This window comes from Aulonocara sp. 'chitande type north' Nkhata Bay, linkage group LG7, assembly GCF_057382095.1.
Source record: "Aulonocara sp. 'chitande type north' Nkhata Bay isolate Kocher_YH1m ecotype deep benthic linkage group LG7, A_spYH_male_GT1.1, whole genome shotgun sequence".
NCBI lineage: Eukaryota > Metazoa > Chordata > Actinopteri > Cichliformes > Cichlidae > Aulonocara > Aulonocara sp. 'chitande type north' Nkhata Bay.
The window spans coordinates 48,899,262-48,925,138 of NC_141350.1; the positions used below are offsets into that span (position 1 = coordinate 48,899,262).

At 41.2% G+C, this 25,877-nt stretch overlaps 1 protein-coding gene across 5 annotated transcripts in view; it reads left to right on the plus strand.

Moving 5' to 3' along the window:
- The window catches only part of ctif (CBP80/20-dependent translation initiation factor), a 63,477-nt gene that overhangs the window by 31,798 nt on the left and 5,802 nt on the right, over nucleotides 1–25,877 (plus strand). For 4 of the 5 annotated variants that reach the window (XM_086300960.1, XM_086300964.1, XM_086300961.1 and 1 more), the window contains exons 8-12: nucleotides 6,484–6,560; nucleotides 11,247–11,327; nucleotides 14,379–14,952; nucleotides 17,169–17,468; nucleotides 20,142–20,294. In XM_086300960.1, the coding sequence (XP_086157086.1) occupies nucleotides 6,484–6,560; nucleotides 11,247–11,327; nucleotides 14,379–14,952; nucleotides 17,169–17,468; nucleotides 20,142–20,294 (1,185 nt within the window). The remainder of the gene's footprint in view (nucleotides 1–6,483; nucleotides 6,561–11,246; nucleotides 11,328–14,378; nucleotides 14,953–17,168; nucleotides 17,469–20,141; nucleotides 20,295–25,877) is intronic. The other variant, XM_086300965.1, reaches the window with a different exon arrangement.

A 25,877-nucleotide genomic window follows, 5' to 3' on the forward strand; every position in this document is an offset into this window, starting at 1 on the left:
TTTGACCTGGTACGTGACTGTTTAGGCAACTCTTTAGAAAAACTGAATCCTCTCAAATGCTACTAAGTATTAGTGGGGCCAGACCAGTGAAACTGCATGATAAATGTGTGCAAATTGGAGAAACTGACATTTTTATATAGCAGACAGTTTAAAAACAGACACTTTTCTGTCATTTAATTATTTATCTGTTACTTAATTACTTTTGTGTAGTATAAGGAGAGTCTTTATCAATAGGAAAAGATGTAAAACGCATGAAAATATTGTTCAAAGTTCAAAATTTATAGTCACATTTTACAGTCACGTTTTTGGAATTTTCAGTTCAATTCAATTCAGTTTTATCCATACAGCACCAAAACACAACAACAATTGCCTCAAGGCGTTTTATTTTGTAAGGTAGCCCCTAAACTCGTTTTTTTTTAACATATTAACTGACTTTGCACTTTATTTCAGCTACATGAAATGCTAGTAGTTGTTTAGCGTGTTATTAAGCACTAATTATCTGGACATCTGCGAGCTTTGACTTTAAACTTTGCTAGCTTGCTACCATTAGCTAATAACTAGCTAATAGCTAATAACACTCCACACTTTCATCCAAATATGGCAGCTTCTGGCTCCAAAATGACAAAATAATATGGTGGCAGCTAAAATGCTAACATCAAAACTCCAGTATGTGTAGTTCAATTTTAGATAGGTTGATCTTTTTTTCTTTTTTTTACCTCTATTACTAACATTGACAGGAATGTCGACAGGAAAGTATTAGCAAGGGGGAATGATGCAGGACATGAGAGCTATAATAGCATCCCATGTTTCACTGGTACCTAAACAAAATAGGTTTCTAAACAGGTTTTCCTTTTTTTTTTTCAATTTATAATTGAGCTGGATGGAAAAAAAAACAAGCACTATCCACTAACTATAATTAATGACTACTGTGTGCCAAAGTCAGAACAAATGCGTGGCAGAGGTGCTGCTCATGTTTCAGACTGCTCCTGGTGCAGATGAACACCTGAAGGTAACAGTCTGAAGGAATCTGCGTGGTTGTTTTAGGCAGTCCTGTAACCATGTCAGCCTGTGTCTAAAGAAAATTCCAAGATGCTAATGATGACAAAGAGTTCACAACCCAACTCCAGAGTGAATTATTTACTGTGATTTATGTGCTAACCTGTGAATGTCCTTGGCATGCTACAGGACCAGACTTCCCCTGAAGGCGGACGCGCAACACCCAACCGCAAAACACAATACACGCATAAAAGAGACACCACAGCCAGGCCTGTAAAATTCAAGCTGATTTATATTTCAGCTGTTGGCACGCTGTTTGACATCTGAGACTCGATGTTGTTTTAAACTTGGAAAAACTTGAGTTTGATGGTTTACATCACCATGCTGTTTACTTTTCTACAAAATAAGGCTGCGTACTACACATGCATATCCACAACTGAAGTCTAAAACTGAAGACTGCAGGAACGATCATTGTTAGCTATTAAAATGCGTGTGTTGTGCCAGCTCTGGCTTGTTAAGGCTTCGGTTAAAACAAGTGATGAATGTTTTAAAAGGAAGCTCTGCCTTCACATTAGCAGGACTCGAGCCCTCATCACTGCCAGCCCCTTTATTGCCGACTACTTCAAGCATATAAAATCCAAATTAAAAATATTCCTCAAATTTAGCTGTCATGAGTCTGAATCCTCATTATTAGCCCTAATTGTTCAATGGACGATAAAATTAAGAGTCTGAATAAAAGACTATTGACAGTGGTGATGAAAGGGGTTAATCCTTCTTTCGTCATTTTTTGTAGCACAGCTCGTCATTCATCTCCACCAGTGTATCGTAATCTTTGAAGAGCTACATTTGTTTTAAAAAACATACAGATGTGATCAGATCCACAGATAAAAATCAGTCTCATTTTCTATCAGCTCTTGCGCAGGCAGTCCCTCCCCTCCATCCTTGTCACGTCCACAGGGCTAGCACGGCCTGCCTCGAGGTGAGAGGTCTTCTGGCTGGGGACCAGGACAGTATGGGTCCTCACTTTGATCTGCCTTAAACTGGCTGCTACCTGCAGATAGCATATTCACACATGCAGCTGCTTGAGAGGCAATTCTACATTTCTCGTTTCCTGTCTCTCGATCACGCCTCTCTTATCTGATAGAAACTACTCACATTTTTTTCTATTTTTCTATTAATAGCGCTTTCTAATGAGATCTAACTAGCAATAGGAAATGCAGCAAGTAGAGAGTTTAAGAAATATGTGGTGGTGGTGGGGTGTGTGTGTGTGTGCGCGCGTGCACTCACTGTCATCTGGTTACCATTTGAGGGCAGAATTATAGCTAATGATATCCTAGAGGAGAACTACAGTAGCTAAACATGCAACAGTTTCTCCGTTTTCCTCCCTCTCAGATCATTCCAGTGGTAAGAAGAGTTAAATTATGAGGGAACAAAGGCAGAGTCTATAATATGGGTTAGTTTGTTAGAGGCTAAAAGCATGTGTTTATTTACATTTCCAGACTCTTTGCATCTCAGATTTCCATCAGAATTCAACTATAATAATTTTGGGCTCTTCAGTTTTTCTTCTGAGTGTTTTTAGATGATGTCTGAGTTTGCAGTGCGATGCTGTACAGGTATGTTCTGTACTCTGTGTGTACTCACAGTCCTTGGAGGAAGTTTATGAAAGGCTGGCATAAGTCATTACAGGACTAAAGAATCGCTGACAAACATTTTTTGTAACACAGTTTTCTTTTCACTTTATCTCACTCTTCTGTAATATATGGAAACCAAAGCTTGGAGCTCTAAAAAGTTCTCTCTCGTGTTACTTCTAAACCAGAGTGGTCATACATATACCAACCAGAATTGGCTTGCCAGGGTATCCAGTCTAGTGCACTGACTGGATCACTTCGCAGTGTGCCAAAAAAAAACTACAGGGGAGGATGTTTTTTTTTGTTTTGTGCACTAGAACGTATTGTGTTAGAAGTTGTTAAGAATGCATCATGTCACACGTGGTTGTCTGAACATTTAAATTCATCCAAACCGCAGGTATGAGTCATTATCAGTTTTACGGCAGTCTTACCAAAGCAAGCCAAGGAGCCATGCTGGTGCATGTCATTATAATGACAGCAGACTGAATAAAAAAAAAAAAAAACAACAACAACAATTGAGACCAATTCTTAAATTGATCTAACTTCTCGACGTCTCAGGCTGTTTATGATCTATTGTGTAAATGGATGATTCGTTAAATGTATTCCTAACATTAAAATAACGGCAGAAATGTACTGATATTTTAGTTATTTTGCATTGAATTAAAAAGTCTAAGAGTCCTGTTTCATGTCAAGGTAAACTAAAAAAAGTATTATACAGCATCGACCAAAGACTGCACAGCACTCTGCCTCATGCACCTTTTTTTAAAATCCTGTCCTGTCTGGTAGCTTTTGCAATCAGAATTATGATCTGAATGCACTGTTGTGCCAAACGAGCCAGGTTCAGCTCTATAAATTCTGATTAGGCTCCTCTTGTTCAGGGTTTATCTGACTATTTCTTCATTTCTGGTCATTGTATTTAAAGTTATTATATTATATGTGGTATACATTATGTCAATGTCTAAGGCAGGACAGGATAGAGTACAAATAGAAATACACAACGTGTCGCCAACTGCTGCACCTGTAAGGAAAAAAAACATACAACACCTGGGACACAGAAATTCGAAAGTGTGTGTGTGTGTGTGTCACACAATGTACTTGAAAATGAGGGTGGGAGACCTGAAACCAGGAGTACCAAGCCTCCTGCACTCACTCTTATTGCACACTGCATGTGCTAGTCCTGCCTGTAACCATGGTAACAGCGCATAATGATGATGTTTGACTGACAGGGCTGATGTTTAATGGATGGCAGACAGTCTTATGTCCTTTTCACAAGAAGTGAACTGTGTAAGTAAGACATCCAACACAGTGTGCATTGGAAATATCCATGTTAGAACTAACTGTAAAAACATACTCATGTTTCTTATTTGTTTGATTATACTTTGTCGCTTCCAATGCAGGGCACCTTGTGCTATTTATTAAAACCCTGGGAAGTGTTAAGTCTTGATTTAAACTAAAGAACATTAATAACTGTTCCTCGTCCCTCAATGAATTATTGTTTGTTTTCATATCTCTGCTGTTTTCACCTGCACAAAAGTGAGGATATCCTGCTTTCCTCTTTCCTATCACATTTTAAACAGAACATATTTGAGTTCAGTTATTGGTACAATAAAAAAAGAGGCTTATAATAGCTTTTGTCTCTCTCTTATCCATTTTTATGCAGTTTTAGACACTTGGCTTCTTTTTAATACATTTGTATGATGATTGCTGGTGCTCAACTTCTAATGATTCCAGAGTGCATAAACACACACACACACACACACACACACACACACACACACACACACAATGTACTGGTCATTATTGAGTAAATTACTGAGTGTGTCTGTTTGCAGTGAATGACATGAGGCAGTGGATTTTCGCCATAGCCATCCTATTACTGTACAGTTTGTCAAAGTCATGCCTGCGAAAAACTAATCGCAATCAATAACTCTCACTCAGCTATTACTGTGGTAATAGTTCAGTCATCCTTTGGAAATGAAAAGGATGTTTGAAATCCTTGTTTGAAGCAGCCGATCAAAAAGATCTTCAAGGACAATTCTACATACTATAGGTGGATCAAACAGTTCCAGGAACTCCCTGAGGATCACTGCCCAGCAGGGAGCTCCGAAGAGAGATGGCTTATGCCTTAAAGGGATTTTTTTTTTCTGTTTTTATTTGCATGGCCAATGAGAACTCTACAGTGATGCAACAGCTATTCAGTTCAGTTTTAGGTTACTCATATAGCACCAAATTATAACAACGGTCTCATCAGGACTCTTTGCATTATAAGGTAAAGACCATACAGCACTAGAGAGAAAACCTCAACAATCAGACGACCTCTAATGAGCAAGCACCAGTGGCGACAGTGGGAAGGAAAAAACCCATTTTAACAGGAAGAAATCGTCAACAGAACCAGGCTCGGGGAAGGGCAGTAATACACCACAGCCGGTTGGGGCGAGCTGGTGGTTGGCAAAGGAACAACAGCAGCAATGACAGGATAGAAGATATCGCCAATAGAGTGTGTATGTTATATACTCTTAATGTCCAACAGGATATTAGGATATTTTTTCTTTTTATTCTTCTTCTTGGGGCAGCACAGTTGTACAGTGATAAGCATTGTGGCCTCACAGTAAGTGGGTTTGAATCAAATGGTGGACTGGTGCCTTTCTGAGTGCAGTTTGCATGTTCTCCCTGTGCCTGTGTGGGTTCTCTCAGCGTATTTCAGCTTCCTCCCACAGTCCAAAAACATGCAAACAAGGTTAACTGGTGATTGGCTGTAGGTGTAAATGTGAGCGTGAATGGTTGTCTGTGTTAGCCATCTGTGACAAGATCGATGGATGTTCTCCTATTTGTAACACCTAAATAGAAAAGCTTTTAACAGAAAAATATTTATGCCAAAATGTGACACTTCATTTGAAATGTAGCATATTCTAGTTTCTAAAATAGTCCCTATTTAGCATGTGGCTAAAACAAAACCCAACCCTAAATTTAGATTGGTTGCTGATGAACCAACAGATGCTAAGAGGCCTTTAAGTCCCATGGCTATGGCCCTTCCAAGGGTAAGAGAGCTGCCATTTTACAGTGCGGAGCTGCCTACCTGAAATGCTTTTTGTGGCACAGACTCACAGCCTAGCTTTTCACACACAGCATGAGTGTGGTCTTTTTCTTTCTTCTAATCCTGTTTCTTTATTTTCTTCCTACATCACCATCTCTGTGAATACTTCAAGTATCAGGCTGAGAGAAAATTGCGAGCTTCATTTCATGAATGAAATTTTCAGTGTATTTCCTCCAGCACATATAGGCTCCACTCCCGGTCCATTTTCCCCCAATTTTGTTCAATTTTAAAACCAGAAGTTGTTTGCACAGCTGATGCGGTACTGAGATTTTTAAAAATGGGCGCTGGTCTTGTGAAAAAAATATGCTTGTGTCTTATCATGTGCTAGTGAGTATGTACCTTGAAGGACAGTTTGAAAAAGATCCTGAAAACAGGTTTCTATGAACTTCGATACTTCCTCATTTCAGAAGTATCACAAGCACAAACGTGGGGGGGGACTTCCTCCATGACTTACAAGTACTGTGGAAAAAGTTCCAGCAGTCACACAAGCCTGAATAAAAATTGTTGGTCAACTATTACTGTGAGAATTCTTGTAGCAGTACTTTAGTCATCCTGTGGAAAGGAACAAGATGTTCAACACTCTTCACTCTCTTAAAATCAAAATCATCATCAAGGACAGTTCTAACTGTAGCTGTAGACATTTGTGCACATACTAGCAACTCAAGTGTGTTTTAATGGATTATTGTTGAAGTCATGTGTATATTCTTTATGCTAGTTTTGAAAGCAGCGATGCTTACTCTTACTCTGTGATTTGTCTTGTTACAGGTCTTCCCACCCCTTCCTAACGAGGCTGAGATTGCACACACCAAAAAGCTCTTCCGACGCAGGAGGAACGACCGACGGTAAGCCTACACACACACACACACCTACCTCAGTAAGAGGAAACATTTTTCTGTGTTGGTGTCAGTGCAGTCAGGCCCATAGCCCTGACATCTCTCCCCATCCAAAGAAAAGTTGAGACAGTAATGCAGGTTCCACACTCCACTGCAGATGGGGGATAAAGAAAATGCACGGAGGAGACAAGTTTCTCCTCCATTTTCAAGTTGATTAGGTCTCTATAATAAAAAAGTGCCAGCTTTTTAGTCACTCGTTTTTGTGCCTACAATGTTCAAGTAATCTCAAGTCCAAACTAGGTTTCACACTGGCACATCTACTTTAATTGTATACAATGAAATCCAATTTCACCCAAGTCTGACTTCATTGAAACCAGGTCCTTAAAAGAAGAAAAGAAAAAAAAAAAAAATCTCTCTCTCTCACTCTCTGCCCTGATGTCACTGGAAAACTGTTCTTCAGTTGCTAAGCGACCAGCGAAGAGAAAATATTGTGATTGTATTTGTGGTTTAAAAAGAGGAAATTGTCTCTAATTCAAATGGAAAAAAAGCACTTTTATCCTTGTTTTTAAGCTCAGAGGATAATTACTTTTGTCCAGAGCTTTTGTATTTATGTTTGATGGCCGCAGCAGCGAAGGCTTGGCAGAAAGAAAAGAACAAAAATATGGACCAACATCAGTTTGCTTGGGTTTTGGTCTATTTGTTTTTAAATGGGAAATATTAACACAAGACCATCCTGTTTTCTCGTGCACTCTGCTCCCAGGCAGTCTTACAGCTTACATGTTAGGGGAAGTTTTACATAGAGAAACTGCTGGCCTGTGTCTGGTTTATGCACAATTGTCAGGAATTTACACAACTCTCGTCTCATAAATTTGAATCTGCCGCCAACATTTGCATTCAGCCATCTGCGCCTGAATCCAACTGAAAAGGAATAACATTAAACGCGAAGAGGGATCTTGACAAGAAAACCTTGTCACAACCTTCTGTTAAATTTACATTCATTTACATTTAACCACAATGAATTACTTGGCAAACAGGTTTCTGCTGAATGACTTGTTGATGGTGGACTCTGGAAGTGTATTCACATTTTCAAACCATAAATTTCTTTCAGTGATGAGTGCATGCTGTCAAAGGTGCCACCAGGCTACCACTAGTGCTGTGCAATCAAATTTTGGTATTGATCCAATACCATTATCAATACATGGCCAGTATTACCAATACTGATATTTTTAACCTGCAAAGGCAGCTTGTGTAAGGGAGACCAGGGTATCATACTGTATGAGATGAATTACCTTCAATTCTGAACACATTTTTGTGACCACTAAACCACTGTGATTTTCACTTTCCATACAAAGTATCGATCCTATCATGCTACTATGGGTCTGATGCCAGTGATGCTAGCTACCACCCTAAGGCATCACAGTCACACAGGCCTAGAGGCAGCCCTCTGGAAACATCTAGTTGATAGGGAAAGAAGTACACTCCCCTTTTCACAGTTTCCCTACCACTAGCTGAGTAAGTGGGGGGCGTTTGCAGACAAGTCAACATCTTCCATGCAGATTACAGGTGATTACGGGAATCTGCTAATAACCAAAGCAATCACAAAGAGCTTTTGAGGGCAGCACTTATGCCTCTTTGCTATCAATTTTACCTAGTGACAGCTGGCAACCTCTGCATACTACTCACCAACCAGACACATTTTTCCCTAACGACCTATCGTTGTCAGGGGTCTTTCCCCTAGTGACCGAGGGTTGCTGACCCGGTTGTGTTACTGGGAACTAAACTGTCTGTAAATCTTTTTTGGCCTGACCTTCTTCGGAAGTTGATTAAAAATGAATGATAAACTATGGTTTCTTTCGCCCCTCATAAATCATCTTAATTCACTGTAGTTTAACTCCATATTTTCCCCCTGGTCCTCAGTAAACAACTGCTTTACACTAAAAAGAAGCATCACACAGAAAGCAAAATGAAGCTAAGGATGAAACATGTCAAATGAGGGATGAGGCAGAGGATAAAAAGCTGGGCGGACATGAAATGGGGATCAGTAGAGCTGGAAAAGCAGGGAGCAAAAAGGAAAAAGCCGTGATTGTTCTCACAAGCCAAACATGAAAGCAAATTATTTTTTTTTTTAAACAATACAATTATTAATGAAAAAGAAAAGCTGGGAGTTGAGAGAAGAAGAGTGTGGAGTAGAGTTAAAGTGGAATGGCTAAAAGTAGGTGCAGATTTTATATGTAGAGGGTCAGGAGAATGAAAAAAAAAGTGATATGATTGGGTCATGCCAACAGAGCTACCTATTACAAAGCTAAAAGCCTTTCTACCGACATGTGGTTAGTAAGCAAAGCCAGTTAACAAAGTGAAAGGTCTTTATAAAGCTTAACATGTCTGCTCATCAAATGCATTTACCACATTTGTTTCTTTGTAAAACATGCTAATCTTTTCCTGTAATTGTGCAACTAAACACCAGCAGTCACTGTAAATGCAAACGTTGTATTTAGTGATTTATTTTGTCTAATGTCTCAACACAGCTGAGGTAGGAGAAGGAGAAAAAAAACATGAGCAAACGTGCTAAAAGCAGAAGATGTTGAAATATGGAAATAACTATTGATCATTTGACTATTTGTCCGAGGCATGCAGGCTGCGCTGAACAAAGCTCAAGAAAGAGAAACAGAGTGGGACTGAGAGATTGAGTAAAGGAAAAGTGTAGGCTGGCTGTGGCAGGAAGGAAAAGAAAGGGGAGGTAGTGCATGTGTTTCTACTTTAGTAGGCACGTCAAGCAGGGCTGAAATTAGTTGTGATTTACTGGAATGTGCTGCTTACCGCTTTCTGCTTCAAAACAGAAAAAGGGGGCAAAGAAAGAGCATAGCAGATCCTTTCTTCATCATACCTTAAAGTCTTTCTTTAAAAAAAACCCCATTCTATTAATTAACAAGAAGCTTTTTACACATATTGACTTAATTTTGTCTTTGTTGGAAGAAGTGCACTTTCTCCACAGCATCACTTTAACTGTACTCATGACTAAACAAACAACAAACACTAATCGAGGATGATAAACATCCCATTTACAACACATCATAGCTGAAACCTGTTAAGTGTCATTGGAGCTGTTGAACTGAGAGTTGAAACGATTTAAAAACAGTTTGTGTGGGACTAAATGTCACCGCAATGACTAACAGTTCCGCTATCTTTATGATTTTTATGCTCTCAAATATGAGTAAACATCTGGGGCCAGAGGCATGAAATTGTGCACCAACAAAAAAATACAAAAAGAGAAAACCAGAAATGCACACTTTCTGTTAGATTTATGAAGATGAAAGTAGGCCTGGTTCCGTTTTTATACATCTCAGTTCTAGTACGAGCCTTATGTGCCCTGCTGAACTCACGATTTCATATCAGGGCTTATCCCCGCTCAGTGACTCATTAAGCCTGTGAAGTAAATGCATTGTGTGGCACTTGGCGATGTCTTTGAAGAGCTGTCATTACAAAACGACTGCGATTATTTATAGCACCTGTTTTATCGCGTGTATGCACACACTCACCGGCCACACGCTCGACGCAAATATCTAATCAGCCAATCACATGAAATCATCTCAAACTGGTTTCCTGAAAATGACAATGAGTTCACTGCACTCAGATGGCATGCACAGACTCCAGCAACTGTGTGATGCCGTCATGCCAATATGAGCCAAAGTCTCTGAGGAATGTTTCCAGCAACTTATTGAATCTGTGTCATAAAGAATTAAGGGAAAATGCAAAAGGGGTTACACCCAATACTAGCAAGTTTTAAATAATAAAGTGACCTGTGAGTGTATATGACATGTCATTTTAAGCCAACATCAGGTAAATGAGTCATACTGAATAATTGATAACCCTCCTATTAACCATAGCCAATATTTTGAGGGTTTTCCTTTTGTTTTGTTAACTAAATAGTCAAAATTATTTAATGTGAGTGATTCTCAAATTTAGAGTGATGGAAACTGCAAAATTATTTTTTTTAAAAATCATCAACATAGAATGCATTATACAGAAAATGGTGTGTGACAGACATCTGAAAGAGGTCTGCTGCTTCTTCTGCACCCACCATGAAACGCCTGCTTTACTGAGTGTAATCAATAAAAGCTCTGCATGCATGTATGCACACACGCTCAATATGCTTTGGACTTTTAAATCTCAAGACTTAGCAATGCAAATATTCAGTCAAGCAGTCGAAACCCATCTCCCCACAGTCCATTAGGCCAGCGTGTTGTGTTCTTTATGAAGCTTTGGCCCCGTTATTGACTCGTCTGGCCTCCGGGCGTCTTTCCCCTGGGCCGATCAATTGTCCAGTCTGGGTCAGCCGGTGGTTCCATGAATTCTCCATCCACATAACCGTGCACGGCAACAGTCGTGATTGATCATCAGCATCCTGCCTCCTCCAATGATCATGTCTGGCCATTAATTTCACCTTTTTAGTTACCTTAGCATTCTTTCTGTAGTTTTGTGCCTGTTGATTTTATGACCATTATCAACCTGTAGTTTTTGTTTGTTTCCCTCTTTGCCGCTTTGCTTTTCCTTCTCTTAAAACCTTCCGTTTTCTCCTTTTACGCTCTCCATTAAATCCCCCCTGCTGTTTTCTACAAACTGCTGCCACTGTACTCAACTCTTCATCCATCCTTCCAATCACCTGCACTGTGGCATCCCCATCTCTCTTGTCTGTAGAGCATTTGATCAGTTCACCCGAGACCAGTTAACCGTACTTCTGCCTACTGGCCCAGGGGGAAAGCGTCAAGTCTGCGCCAGGTTAGTGACAACATAAGAAAGATGCTCAGAACGAGACCTGAGTACAAAACGGTGGAAAGTGCATTTGATTGATTCTACTCAAGACACCCAGAGGTCAGATAATGGTGTGGTACTCACCCCCCCCCCCCCCCCCCCTTCAATCAAACACACAAATGGCTCCATATAATGAGGAGGTGGAGCCCGCCAGGCAACATCAAACACTAATTTAAACCGGTTAATACCTTCATATTACCAAACTCATCATCCTCAGACAAAAAAAAGAAGTAATTTCTCATTTCATTAGAAGCTCGGTCACGCCAGAGTCAGGTCTGTTTCCAAGTAACAAGACAGTGCGAGATGAAATTTCATCAGTGGCCCCATCCCTAATGCAAACATCTCTTTGGCATTAATATGACTGATGGGCAGTCAATCTGAGCAACGCTCTCTCTACCGCAGAGCTCACAGTCATTAAATATGATTTACATTTTATTTCATTCTCACTTTCACCCCTCATCACCAACACCAGTAGATCAGAATGGATTAGTGTTGAGCCTGAACTAACAGCTACTGTAAATATCTAATGAATCAAATCAGAGTGTGTGTGTGTGTGTGTGTGTGTGTGTGTGTGTGTGTGTGTGTGTGTGTGTGTGTGTGTGTGTGTGTGTGTGTGTGTGTGTCAAAGACAGACGTGTCATATTCCTCAGCTCTCTTGTCTTGCAGTGAGCAGCTTAGCAAATTAAACATCATCATTAGCACTGAAGTCCTAATCCGTAAGGCATCTGATTCTTTAGTCTTAAACCTACAGTAAATACCCCTCAGGTGTAAACTCTCTCAAAAATAGAACTGCAGGACCATCTGTTTACAGCTCAGCCTAATCAAAAATGTAAAAAATAACTTGGACACCAAAGCGGGGACTGTTAAATTGGTCGCTCACAATGACCATAAGCCAGATAATTTAGTGATTAAAATAAAGCACTGGTTAAAAAAATAAATATATTTTTTTTAAATACAGGAAAAGTTACAGGGTAATTTTTTGATGCAAAAGAAAATCATTCCTGTGAAAGAGGCGCTGTCGTTCTTTACAGAGGGAACCGCTTCAATTAGCAGTGCGATTACAAACACGTCAGGCCAACGCAGATCAGGCTGAGACGGAATATTTATGAAGTGATGAAGGTAGGCTCTTTGGCAGAGGTGACTCACAAGATGAACTGTCTTCCAACCTCCCAGAGAGTGGAGGAGGGAGGCCGGGCGAGACATAAACCACATGAACACACGCACAAAAACGATAAATACGTTCACACAAACACTCCTTTACCGAGAGAGCTGCCAGACAGGAAAAAAAGCTAATTGTTTTTTTTATTACTGATGGAATCAATTATTTGTAGAAAAAAATTCCTTAAATATCATGCGCAAAACTCTCTCCCCAAACCATGAATATTTCAGTTTACATTGCTTTAAAACAGAGAAAGCCGATCCTCACAGGACAACCTTGATCCAGCAAATGTTGGACAACTAAGCCTTAAATCCAACATAAAGTCTGTTGTGCTTTGTAATTTATTTAGTAACTTAACAGGCTATGCCTATCAGCGTGCCACTACCAGTTAATTGAACCATTTAAGTCAGGGGTGTCAAACACGGCCCGGGGGCCAGAATTGGCCCAACAGAGACTCCAATCTGGCCCACTGGATGGTTCTGAAAAATTAGAAGGACGGTGTCAATTTTAGACATTTAACTTCGTAGGTTTTACAGAGTTTGCTGCTGACAGACCTCCTCCACAGCCATTTATACGACTTAAGTATTTAAGTAATAGATTAAAAAAAATTCAGTGAGAGAAATATTTCTGGGGTTTATTGCTTTTTTTTTTTAAAAAACAATGGTTTCAAAGTTAAAAAAGGACATTTTCTGTGAATTAACAAAAACTTTCTGTTCTGTAACTTTGCACATTTATTAACTACATTTTAAGCCCAAAGAGTCACGCTGATAGATTTCTTTCAACTACAGAAGTGTAGAAAAACTAAATAGAAATAAATAATATCATGAAATATCTGAGCGATTCAATGTGTAGTTAATCGTCTATACATGGACAGACAGGTGAGTGGTGTGACCCACCATGTACGCAAAATGAGTTTGACATTCCAGATTTAAGCTATTATTTAAATTGTCCTTATGCAGCACTTTTATACTGTAACTGAACACTCTTAGTGCTTTATACAACTTGCCTCATTCACACGAGCATAATTTTTATCCTTTTTTTGTTTTGTTTTTTTAAACGCTAGTGCTTTCTATCTAACATTCATACTCCAAAGGATACATCTGAGTGCAGCTTGGTTTTAGTCTGTTGCCAAAGGATATTTGACGTGCAGACGGGAGCAGCCAGGGATCAAACCACCGACTTTCTGATTAGTAGATGACCCGCTGTACCTCCTGAGCTACAGCCGCCCCACCCCTCCACCATGACGTTTCATTGTATACGTTTTACTGGGTTCATGTACAATAGTTAAACAACCGTATAGATGCTAATTTATAATATTTGGCAACTAGCTACTGTTCATTTGCAAGTAAAGTTTGTAACCACCTACACCAATATGCTAAACATACTGATTTCATTTCCTTCATTTACAGATCACATCAGTCAAAAATTAACATTAAATTGCCTACATGGATACAGTTAGGTATATCTAAACAAATGCTTGCTAGCTGCTGCTACCCTTTGAGCTAGTTCACTGGCTGAGGCAAATAATAGGTTGCCTTCTCAGTGCCAGGGTGACTACCGGTAATCCCTTGGACCATATGTCAGCGGCTTGTCAAGCCCAGAGCCAGTGCAGCAAAAGGACACAGCAATGCAGGACAGGAAAACACAGACACACTGTGCGTCCACATGTAAGCAGGCACTGGGCTTTTGATTTTCTAGATGTAGTTCAGTAGTGGTGGGTTAGTGCTTTTGTGTAGAGGTTCTCACAAGAATAATGTTTGATCTTTGTGAGAAGGTGCGTCACAGTGTCACAGAGCCGTTTAAGATATAAGGCGGCTGCCATTTCATTACACTGCACCTAAAACTTGCCCTCATTTCAGGAAACAGCAGCGGCCTCACGGCGGCGGAGGTGGCGGAGGAGGGAAGAACCAGCCTCAGTCACCACAGCAGCAGAGGGATCAAAACCAGCAGCAGTCCCCAAACCAGCAACAGCAGAGTTCAGCAGAACAGGGAGATAACAGAAACACTTGTGCCGGTCGACCCCCACGCCAGTATCAAGGGGGACATGGGCAGCGCCAAGGAGGGCCCTTACATCACGGATACAGCCAGAACCGGCGTTGGCACAACAATCAGAAAGGTCAGGGGCATGGACAGACAAACACTACCGGTGATAAAGGAGTACCCCCAAGAACAACCAAAGACAAAGAGACTGAGAATGTAAAACTGGGTGACGAGCACATGAGACCTCTTCTAGACTGCAGCAGCAAGAGTCTCAGTGAGTCACCCAAATCTGACTCGACGGCAAACACGACCGCTTTCGCCGATCTGACGGCTTACAAGGAATTTCCCAACACACCGCAAAGTGGAAAGGCAAGCGAGGGCCAGTCGGAGCAGCCCAAAATCTGCCTTCTGCAGTCGTCAAAGGAGAGGCTGAGGAGGAGACTAAAGGACAAGGTACTGAAAAGCTGCTTAGTGACTGTCAGTCAGTATTAAAGCAACAAGAACCGATGTGTATATACACACACAAACACAGTCACACGACACCATTTGCTCTCATGATTACCTTAATTAAGTTCAAAAACATGGGTGCACTGTCATTATGTACACACATGGAGAAACACTTTCCTCCCTGCCTTGCTTGTTTGTTCATTTTTACAGCATTCAGGTTGAAACACACACCCAGACTGGCAGGGAGGGGAGCACATGTTCTCACTAAGGAGGTGAAGGAACTAAACCAGCATTAGCTTAACAGTTTTTGATGTTTTCCACTGTGCCCCAAACTGATGAGTTGGCCAACTGTAGCTGCCCCCCTACCCCCCCCCCCCCCCCTTTTTTTTCTCCTTACAGCTAATTCATTACCACCAGGAGACCATTGATTTGACAACACGGGACTTCCCAAGATGCAGCAAGGCAGGAATTAGTAAATATACCCTCTGTGATGCCAGTGAATCAGTGAAACCAGTCTAGAAGGGAACTTTTGGTTGATGGGATGCACCGAGAAATACATCTAATGTTTGCATCATCGTTGTTTGCAATAACGTTTTTTCCTAACTGGTGACAAAACCTGGTGTATTCGCAACATTTTGCAAAACCTTGACTGGGTTACAAGTCACGCGCTTTCAGCAGGGCTACACAATCTGTTGCTTGGCAGTAGTCTGATTGCAGACGATTTTAAATCACATATATTTTGCTACAACTCTGCGTGCACACGGCGAGATGAGCAGGGAACAGGTGGAAGGTGAATTTATTCATCTAATACGAGCAGCAGCAGGGCCTCCCGCTAGATCAGACTCAATTTTTTACTTTTTTTCCCCCCCCCCCAATACTCGAGCCACCTGAAATCGAGTGAAATGAAACGGCCACCTTGCTGCTCATGCTGGCCTCCTCGCATCAGTTTCTACCAGGATTCCTCTGTGGCGAGAGGGATGGGGCAGGTGGGCCCGTCCTATTTCTGGTCACCAGTTTAGGAGGTGCATCTCTGCAACCCTTTCCCTGCTTTGTTAGAATGGTAGCTGAGCAAGGGAAACACATTATAATTGTGCCATGAGTCACCACCTTTTAAATGATAACGAACCCACTGCCTGCTTTGTTCTTTTCCCTCCTTTCACTCATACTCCTACACTTTTTTTCCCAGTGGCATTGACAGTTAACAATGGAAAACAATGTGTAACAATACAGTTAATAATACAGTTAATAGGTACAAAGGCTCAATGTAAGAAAAATGGATATACCTGTGATTTATCTCTCTTTTTCTAATCAGCTTAATTATAAACATAGTTGTAAACTTGCCTTTGAACCAGAACGTTATTGGAAAAGGATATAGGAAAACTGGAAATACAGTATCAGTCATACCTGCCTTGGCTCACTCTATGTCTACTGAGCCAACATAGCAATAATCGGAGCCAGGGTGGCTATCCACTTAAAATGACACCCCAGATAGTGCTCTATGTGAAAAATCTTGAGTGGTTATGAATGTAAATTAGAGTTTCTGTGACAATTTCTGTGGGAGTGTCAAGGACATTGCATGATAGAAGAGGAATGTTTCAGCAAAAAAAAAAAAAAAAAATCATCATATGACAGCTTATAAAGAAGAAAATGTTGAAAGCTGTGGCCCGTGTACGTCACTGAACTTAACTGCTGACCCTTTTTCCACTGACCAAGTCAGTCAACCCAGTACAAGAAGTGTCTGTACCCAAACATGGAACTGTCAGAGGTTATTGGGATGTGTTTCAACGAGAAATGTAACAATGACTGGCACTGAAGCCAGGACTTTTTCTCCGCTGTGAGAGAACTTAGTAAAACAGAAAAAACCCAAAACAGAAAAGTTCAATGGTGTTTAATTTCACATGAGAGATCATTACTAGTCAGAGTAATGCATCACTGTGAAACTGTACCATTTTTGAAGCATTTGCTATTTAAGCTACAAATGAGCTTTAATATGTCTGTCCACATATTCAGGACTTTAACTAGAGCAACTGTTCCCTAAGGAAAGAAACATGACGTATAAACTTCCTAAACATTCTCATTAACTCAACATCGCAACTCATGTGTCAGATTAGCTGACATTTATTTCTCTGTAGGAACATCTGATTTGTGTTGAAATCTACTGTGCTCTGAATCTAATATCATTATCCTCACCAACCACTTACATGCATTATCTTTCCCCTCAGGAGGAAGCATGCGTGCAGCAGTCGGGCCCCGGATCACGGAATATGGACCGACTAGTGGCGCTTCTCAACAGCATGAGGAGCAACAGCAGTGGAGTAGAGCAACAGCTGGCGTCCTTCATGGAGGAGGCGCAGTCCTCAGCGCGTTCGGAGGAAACCCTCGCTCAGGTGGTCGGCGCGATCTACTCCAAGGCCGTGTCGGACAGGAGCTTCGCGGCAACAGCTGCGAGGCTCTGCGACAAGATGGCGCTGTTCATGGTGGAGGGGACCAAGTTTAGATCGCTGCTGCTCAACATGCTGCAGGTGAGATGACAACAACGGCGTCCAAAGCTTATCCTGGCTCCTTAATGTTTTCTCTAAATACTGAAGCAGGTGTAATTTATTTATTTATTTATTTATTTTTTTTGGGGGGGGGGGGGGATTTTTTTAAATAGTAACTTTTACTGAAAAAACGTTGTGTGCTAAACTGTTCTTAAAAAAACAACAGTGTTTGCAGCCATGTGCAATGAACTTGAGAGCCTGTTGCCTTTTGAAATAGCTGCTTTGAAGATGGGGATGAGGTCTGTGACCACTTGCAGTTAGTTAGTGTTTTTAAAACAACGTTGTTGCATCAAAAAAGGCAGATGGAGTCAGTCAGTAAGTCTGCAAGTGAATGGGGTGGCATTGGCAATTGTATCCAATCTGTTTGTGAGAACATGAGTAACTATGATAAACTGGTCAAAATGATAAATCTGGTAAATCTGAATTTAGATATTTTAAATCCATGTCACACTGTTGAGCTTCCAGCTAAACCATTTTTGCAGTTAATCATTAAAAATTAAGCAGAAAACAGTTTCATATTTAATTGTTTGTAGAGCAACAAAACCTCTAGTCTGAATCATTTTTTATATATTTTGGGAATAGACTAAACACTTTTAATTGATTAACCAAAACAGCATTTTCAGATGAAGCAATAATGACCCAGAAAATCTTTTGTCCAGTCTATTGCTTTAATGTTTGAATCCCCCTGACTGTACCTGCCATTTTATGCCTTGAAATGCATGAGTTATTGTAAACAAGAAGTTTAAATGAGCATTAAACATCATATTTTATACTCTATGTTTTAACACAGAGGTAGGCAACTCCAGGCCTCGAGTGTCGGTGTCCTGCAGGTTTTAGATCGCACCCTGGGTTAACACACCTGAATCAAATGATTAGTTCATTACCAGGTCTCTGGAGAACTTCAAGAAATGCTGAGGAGTCGTTCAGCCCTTTAAATCAGCTGTGATGGATCATGGACACATCTAAAACCTCCAGGACACCGGCACTCGAGGCCTGGAGTTGCCTACCCCTGTTTTAACATAATAATCTGTCATTTCAGCAGCTACTTTCAAGCTTTGCTTTTTTGAGAACGTTCAGGTGGAAGCCCACTGTGTGTGTTTGTGTGTGAGACGCCGTAAATGTCAGTGGGCACAGCAGCTAATCTAAACACCCAGGGGGGAAGAAAGAAACCCGTTCCCCCTTTTTCCTCTCCGTGTCTTCACTTAACTGCACCGTTCCAGTCTCGCACCCTCCGTGAAAACATCCCCTTCGCCGTTGCATACTTCACTCCTCCTCATCCCTCATGAGCTCTGTATTCCAGAGCTGCCCCATCTTATCACCCTCCCCTCACCTAGAATGACACAGGCCACTGCCTCACTACTTAATCCTGCATAGTTCCCAAGTGCATCTCTCACCCGCCAAACTTTTCCTTTCGCCCTTCGCAAACTCCTGAGAGCAGCAGACAAACTAGAAGTAGACATACAACACATCCTTGATGCCGGCAAGGACTAAATGTTAACCCATCCGCTTCTATGCCCCCCCCTGTACTCCTACGCTCTTCTTTTTCCTCCTCCCTTGAGCTTTAGTGTTTTTCCACCTCTTCCTTTAGATGCTAAACTTGTTTTTATCCCAAATCCAGCAGCAGTGAATCTTGCCTTGATCCTTTTACACCCCCCCCCCCTTTTTTTTTTATTCACCCCCTCTTCATCTCAGCTGTCAGGTCCCTTCTTTTCTTTTATTCCTCACTTTAAAATCCACTTCCTAGCTAGCCAGCCAGCATGCCCCCCCTTCCCCCTTGTCTTTGACATTTTGACTTTTTTTTTTTTTTTTTGCTTTAAAACATTTTAAATGTCATAAGTGGGCTCATGAAAGCTTTAATTAATGATGCTGCTTTCAGGCCCCTGGATCTCAGTATGAGGTGGAATTACTGTGCGTCTGCTGTGGCTTTGCTTGAACATAGTCAGACTTTCTCATAATGAAATATTTAACACAGCTCAGAAGTCCCAGGGGCCCCTTTTTGTCTATTACTGTTGACACCTTTTGATATTATAATATGATATGATAATTTGCTGAATCATTTTAGTTTAATTTTGAGCGCGTGTTGCGCTTGTTTTTAAATGGGCGGAGCTTCCTGCCAAACCTCTTTACGTCTCCGTTGTTTGTGCACAGGCAGACTTTTAGTGTAGCCGTTCAGCAGCCCAACAGGCAGCAGAGCGAGCGGCTCTGATTGTTGATAAAGTTTCACTTTAATCTGCTGAATAACATCTTTACAAGTGCACATTAAGCATTAACACATATTAACCCCGGCACTTTAACAGCACCACACAGTTCACCACACTTCACTTTCAAACTAAATTAACACACTCGCATCCACTTCTGGCAGTTAAAAGAAATTTGGGAATTTTTTTAATGCATTTTCAAGCTGCTTTTTGGCTTCAAGTACGTTGAGGAACAAGGTTAATATATGTGCCACCTACCAAAAAATCCCATTAGAGAGATGGAAAAGTTGTTAATAATGATTAATGGTTCTGCCAGGAAGATGGTTAACCATCTTCACTTATGAATTTAACACCTACCTACCCACTGCCTACTTGTACTACACAGCTACTGAAGCTGGATAACCGGGAATGTTTCAGTGTGTTTTCTAAACTAACCAAGCATCCTTTTTCCACTCAGAGGGATTTTTCCTGTCGCGAGGAGCTCCAGCAGTCAGATGTGGAGCGGTGGTTGGGTTTCATCACCTTCTTGTGCGAAGTGTTTGGTACCATGAGGAGCTCCGGCGAGCCGTTCAGGGTGCTGGTGTGTCCCATCTACACTTGTCTACGAGAGGTTTGTATCTGTTTTCTTTTAGGTCACTAGCCAAAATTATCAACCCCTTTCACGCTTTTCGAATAAAAGAAAGTGCCCGGCTGCGTCTCTGTATCGTGCTTGCTCAGTTCAGTACATGCACTGAATCAGAGTTTCCTGTTTTTGGCCAGACTCAGTCTAGACTCTTGAAACCACAGCTCTGTTTGGTTAGTGGTGCAAAAACAGCCAGGACACCATCAGTTCCAGTAAAATTTTGTGACCCCAGGTTCACTTCTCATCAGCTGGTCTTGCTCACTTAGACACGGTCTCTCGGTCTCCATGGAAACCATTAAGGGAAGCCGCAGCAGACGCACGGCGATACAGAAGTGGTTAATGACAAATGAAATACTGAAAGGGGAAGCAAGCGAGGTGAGGGAGGTGAGGGGAAGTGGGGGAGACTGTGGCTCAGGTTGACTGTCAACTCATGGCACAACAGGTAAAAAAGAAACCAGCAGAGAGGAAGCTTGGTTTTAATACAGGGTCTGAACGAGAGAGGAAAAACAAGGTCAGGTGTAGGAACTAGTCTGAACACTGTCCAAAAATACACATCCACAAAATAGCATCACTGCTTGGTTAGGTACACCTGTTCAACTGCTCCTTAACGCAAGTATTTAAATCAACGAATCACATGGCAACACTAAGTCAAATAACTGAATAAGGCTGTGAGGGTTAGTGTGCATTCCCTTCAATGATCGCAGTAGGCATTAACTCACAGAGGCAGACTCCACTTCTTTTGCTAGCGGCAATTTTTCTAATTCTTCATCCCACATTTAGCGGTGAGTTGAACAAACGTCCACCGCAGACACGCATTTCGGACCACATAGAATAACATGGCATTCACAGAGGGATGATGAACATGAGAATCAAAACAATTGGGATTTATAAGAAATCCATTTTAAAAAGACGGAGAATTAAAAATTGCTGTATGTGTGACAAAGTTTCATTCAGATAGGCCCACCCAATAAGGAGGAGATGGGGCAGAGACAGTCATACGTACACTACAGTCGTTATAGTAAGATTCTTTATGATATTTCCTTTGTTGTTTGTATCTTCTTAATGTGATTTTACATTAACAAATTCTATCATCTGCTGCACCACATGCAGCTGTGAGATGAAGTTCTATTTGTTGTCAGATCAGCAGAAGGAGAGTGAGGTTTGGTTGCATGAGTGAGAGGAGATAGAAGTGAACTCTATACGGAACAAAAGGATTCGTGTAATGACACTTCAAACCTCCCCGCATCTGATTTGAGAACATATCGTCCAGCCCTCAGGGAGACAAGTAATTTTTTGGCATCACTGGAGAACATTTCCTCATATTGAAATTCAAGTGGGGTAATTGGAGACCTCTGCACCCCCTTTTTTTGTTCTGTTTTTCCAGGCATTAGAAAATCTAGCCAGTGAGATCTTAGCCAAGCCCCAGATCAAGTGATGTAGTACAAAAGGAGCAACAGCCCAACAGTCGGAGCTGGTTAAACAGAGGACCTCCTCGCAGGCAAAGAGGCGTCAGCCTCCCAGCATCTATGCTGGATATTTGGTGACATTATTTTTAACTCCTACACAGTGCGTGCATTTTTCTGGTGAGGGTGGAGGGCTGGATTCTGAAATTCAGCTTTTGTTTCACTTCCATATTTCTAGTGTAGTTTGAACACACCTGGCGTCTCATTAACAAACAAAACAATCGCAAACAGTTTAAGCCATCCACACCCTGTCTGAGGGTATGCCCAGGGCTTTATCTCAGGCTTGTTAAAAGGCTCAACAGCATGACCAAGGGTGTGGACTAACCAGTCAGCAATACACACAAACACGCCTCTATAATCTACATCAGCAGTATGAAGGGAGCCCCGAGAAGACTAGAGGTCAGAAGGCGCCTGTGAACAACTTAAACACTAATAATGAGGATATATGGTGTGTGTGTGTGTGTGTGTGTGTGTGTGTGTGTGTGTGTGTGTTTTCAAGCCCACATAAACGGTCTAATAATCAGTTTCCTAGAGACAGTCTTCGTGACTTTGATCTGGCCGCTGTTTTGATTGTCCTGTTGTAACATGCGATTGTCAGATTCTTGCTACAAGCTATGTGCAATAGGTGTTTGCATATGCACACGCACACCCGCCTTATACATGCGGTCTAAGTGTTTGCATATGCATACATATGTCCCTGCAGAGGAGACACTTCTCCAGTAAACGTAGCCTGCACAACAGGATCAGGTAACAGCAAAGGTGTGTTAGTGTTTGGGCTTAAATGCCAGCTCCTATAGCCAGAGCAAATTAATGAGTGCTGATCCCATCCATTAATAACTGACAGGCTGCTATAGCTCCAATCAAATGGAAGATTTGCCCGACACAGAACAAACTAAAAGACATAATCCTCAAGTAAAATTAAATTTAAAGCACACCTTAAAACGAATTACTTTTTTCCAATTGACACATCCTGCCATTACAGAGCAATATTTGCATTTGTTTGAGTCCTACTTTTGACTCAAGCTCCAGGACCTGCTGTCCTGTTTTAGCTCAGTTGATCTGTGACTGCTCACCAACTAGCTGCTTTTTTTGCTAGATTAAGTGACCCGTTCTACAGCTGTGCATGCGTTGTAGCACAATTAAAATGACACGTTCATCTATCTTTTTGTCTCTTGGGCTTACTTCTTTTTTAATATGTTGCCATGGTAACAAAGGTTGGCAAAAACCCTTCAGGTCAGAACTTAATAAAAATCATATAAAAGATTTTTGACTTGGACCTTTAGCCTTGAGTTAAAGCAACATTCTTTGTGTACCAGTAATCATACACACTACCAATTATTGAATCACTTGAGTTCAACTCTGTTATTTTCAAATGAAGGGGAAAAACTGTGATGCAGTGTGGCTCATGATTCTACCCCAAAAGATCATCATGTCATCATGTGACCCATAGAAGTTGCCATCAGGATATTGGTTTGCAGTCACTCCTGGTAGACAGCATGTACATACCCTCCGGTGGTGACATCAGGACCTATTTATATGGTATCTTGGCTTCCCTCTTAGAAAGCTACCAGTAGCTGTTTACTAACTTGTTCAGTGGATTTTAACTTTTTCCCCCATTAAGATTTGACAACCTCTGTATTCTTAATGACAAGTTGACACGTCAGTATGTATTAATAAAGACGTGGTTAGACGATCATTAGAATAGTTTCCGCTCACTTCTGATGCACACTCAGTCATTTTGTTCTATGACAGAAACCACTCAGTTCAGAAGACAGCTTTCAGGGTTTTCAAGGGGGGGAAAGTTTAACAGTCTTACATTGTTAAACTCTGTATTATTGTAGGTGTTTACCTTACAGTATAAAGTGCTTTGAGGCAACTGTTGTTGGGATTTGGTGCTACATAAATAAAACTGAATTAAATTAAATTATAACAGATACCAGACAAATATGGGGCTGGTCCTGAAGCATGAATTCCAGTTTTGTCTACTACGTCAGAATCCTTCGAGTTTGTGTGTTTTTAATAAAGCATGTTTCGCTCTGCTTCATCCCGTGCTGCAGTTATTGAAGATACAACCTTGAAGATACACTAATGCAGCGGCCCCCAACCCCCGGGCCTCGGACCGGTACCGGTCCGTGAGTCGTTTGGTACCGGGCCGCGAGAGTTGAGGCTCAGGTGTGAAATGTATGGTTTTCAGGGTTTTTATCGGTTTTCAGTGTTATTTTGTTATCGTTTTTATCGTTAACTCGGTTTTCCTGGGTCTTTTCACGTGTGTTATGAATAAATCTTCTTTTTTTCGGTACCGGTACTAGTTTTATTTTGTTGTATTTATCCGCGACACCTTAAAGGCCGGTCCGTGAAAATATTGTCGGGCATGAACCAGTCCGTGGCGCAAAAAAGGTTGGGGACCGCTGCACTAATGCACATGTGAAGTCCAAACTCATTTAAGTCACTCACAGAGCCGTGTTTGGATTTATTTCTTCTCTTCAGTGCTGTGAAACAATCAAAGGGAAAAAAAATAAGACGGCTGTATTTTCTAATCCTGATGTCTTTTAAATAAAAATACTGTAAATGGAAGTCGCACAGAATCCCGGGTTTTCCCATGGCAGTAAGATTAGTTTCTTGATGATATAACCAACCAGACATCCGAGTGTTTTCAGCTTCAGCCGGAGAGACTGAGTGTTAAGCTGTCTCTCAAAAACGTTTTTTTTTTTAAATGCTGATTTTTCAGCTGGAACACACCATGTGTTACGGTGCAGCAGTGACAGGAGAGAGAAGAGAGGAAAAGCTTATTGCAACGGATAGGAAAGCCGATGATAGATGAGTATAGATTAGATCGTTATAAGTGTATTGAACAAAACTTCCTCCCTCGGTTCCCCGGGGAACTCATTATGAGCTAATCCCGCTTGTCACATAGTTCTCCTGCTCTGGAAAAGGACGGGACTTGAGTTTCCACATCAAACAGCCACACTGTCACCACACCCGTCTGAGCATACTGAGGAGCTGACGTCTGAGCAACTGTTGGACCTAAATGATAGGTGGAATACCATTAAGCTTACAGTGTGGAAATAAGAGGCCTGCTCACAGTGAATGTGGAGCATAGCATCAAATGGTGGAGGATTACTTTTTTTTTTTTAAATGTTTTTACCTCTGAGGAGTCAGACATTTGAATGACTGGTTTTGATCACAGCGTCTTTCCTAAAGCATGCATTTAAACAGGGTTTGGTTTGTCTGCTCAGTTTTAAAATGAAAACACAGTGATCGTGTTATTTAGCTCTGAAATACTGAAGTTGGGTTACTTGAGTGGGTTGGAGTCTCTATGATGCATTCTATCTAGTACTCACATATTATATCATTGCCGTTTTTATAGTGAACTTATTCATACAAAATTGTTTGTTTTAATCATTGAATAGCTTCAGAGCAACATGAGCCTTTATGGAGAGTCAGTCTGCCATTTTTTTTAAACTTCCAGTTTTAAGATGCACCAATTCCTGTGTGAAATATCGGGATTTGGCAACTTCATGCTGCTCTCTGCCCATCAGCTGGTTGCTAATTCTGTCTGTCTGCAGTCTGGTAGCATGCAGTGGGTTTAAAAAGCTTTTCTTTTCTGTTTTTTTTAAGAGTGAGCCAACACTGCTAAGCTGTGGGACAGTATGTTAGGTAATACAGATTCAGGTGATAAACCATATAAGAGATTGAACATTTTTATATACAGTTGGCATTGAAAAACAAATTGGATTTATGGGTCGTTCTCCTGAACAAGGTGATGTCCTGTTTATTCCCTCCGTGATCTCACTTATTTTTTCCTTTACTCTGTCGCTGGACGGCGCATTGATACGTGACAGTATTTTCCTCATTTTCAAAACACGCTCCCCCCTTCCTCCATGGTACTTCCTTCCCTCCATCAGTTTAATCAAAGCAGAGCTTTGTAAACAGTGTTATGAAGACTAAGGCAGCATTAGAGTTGAGCATTTAGCCAAAGTCGCTTCTGCTGTAAACTGAACCTAGAAGCTCGTATTCTGGCATAATGTTATTCTACCTCTCTCTGCCTGCATTGTTTCAGGGGAGTATTTGTATGCCCATCTGTGCATGCGGGCCGGCATTGGTGTGT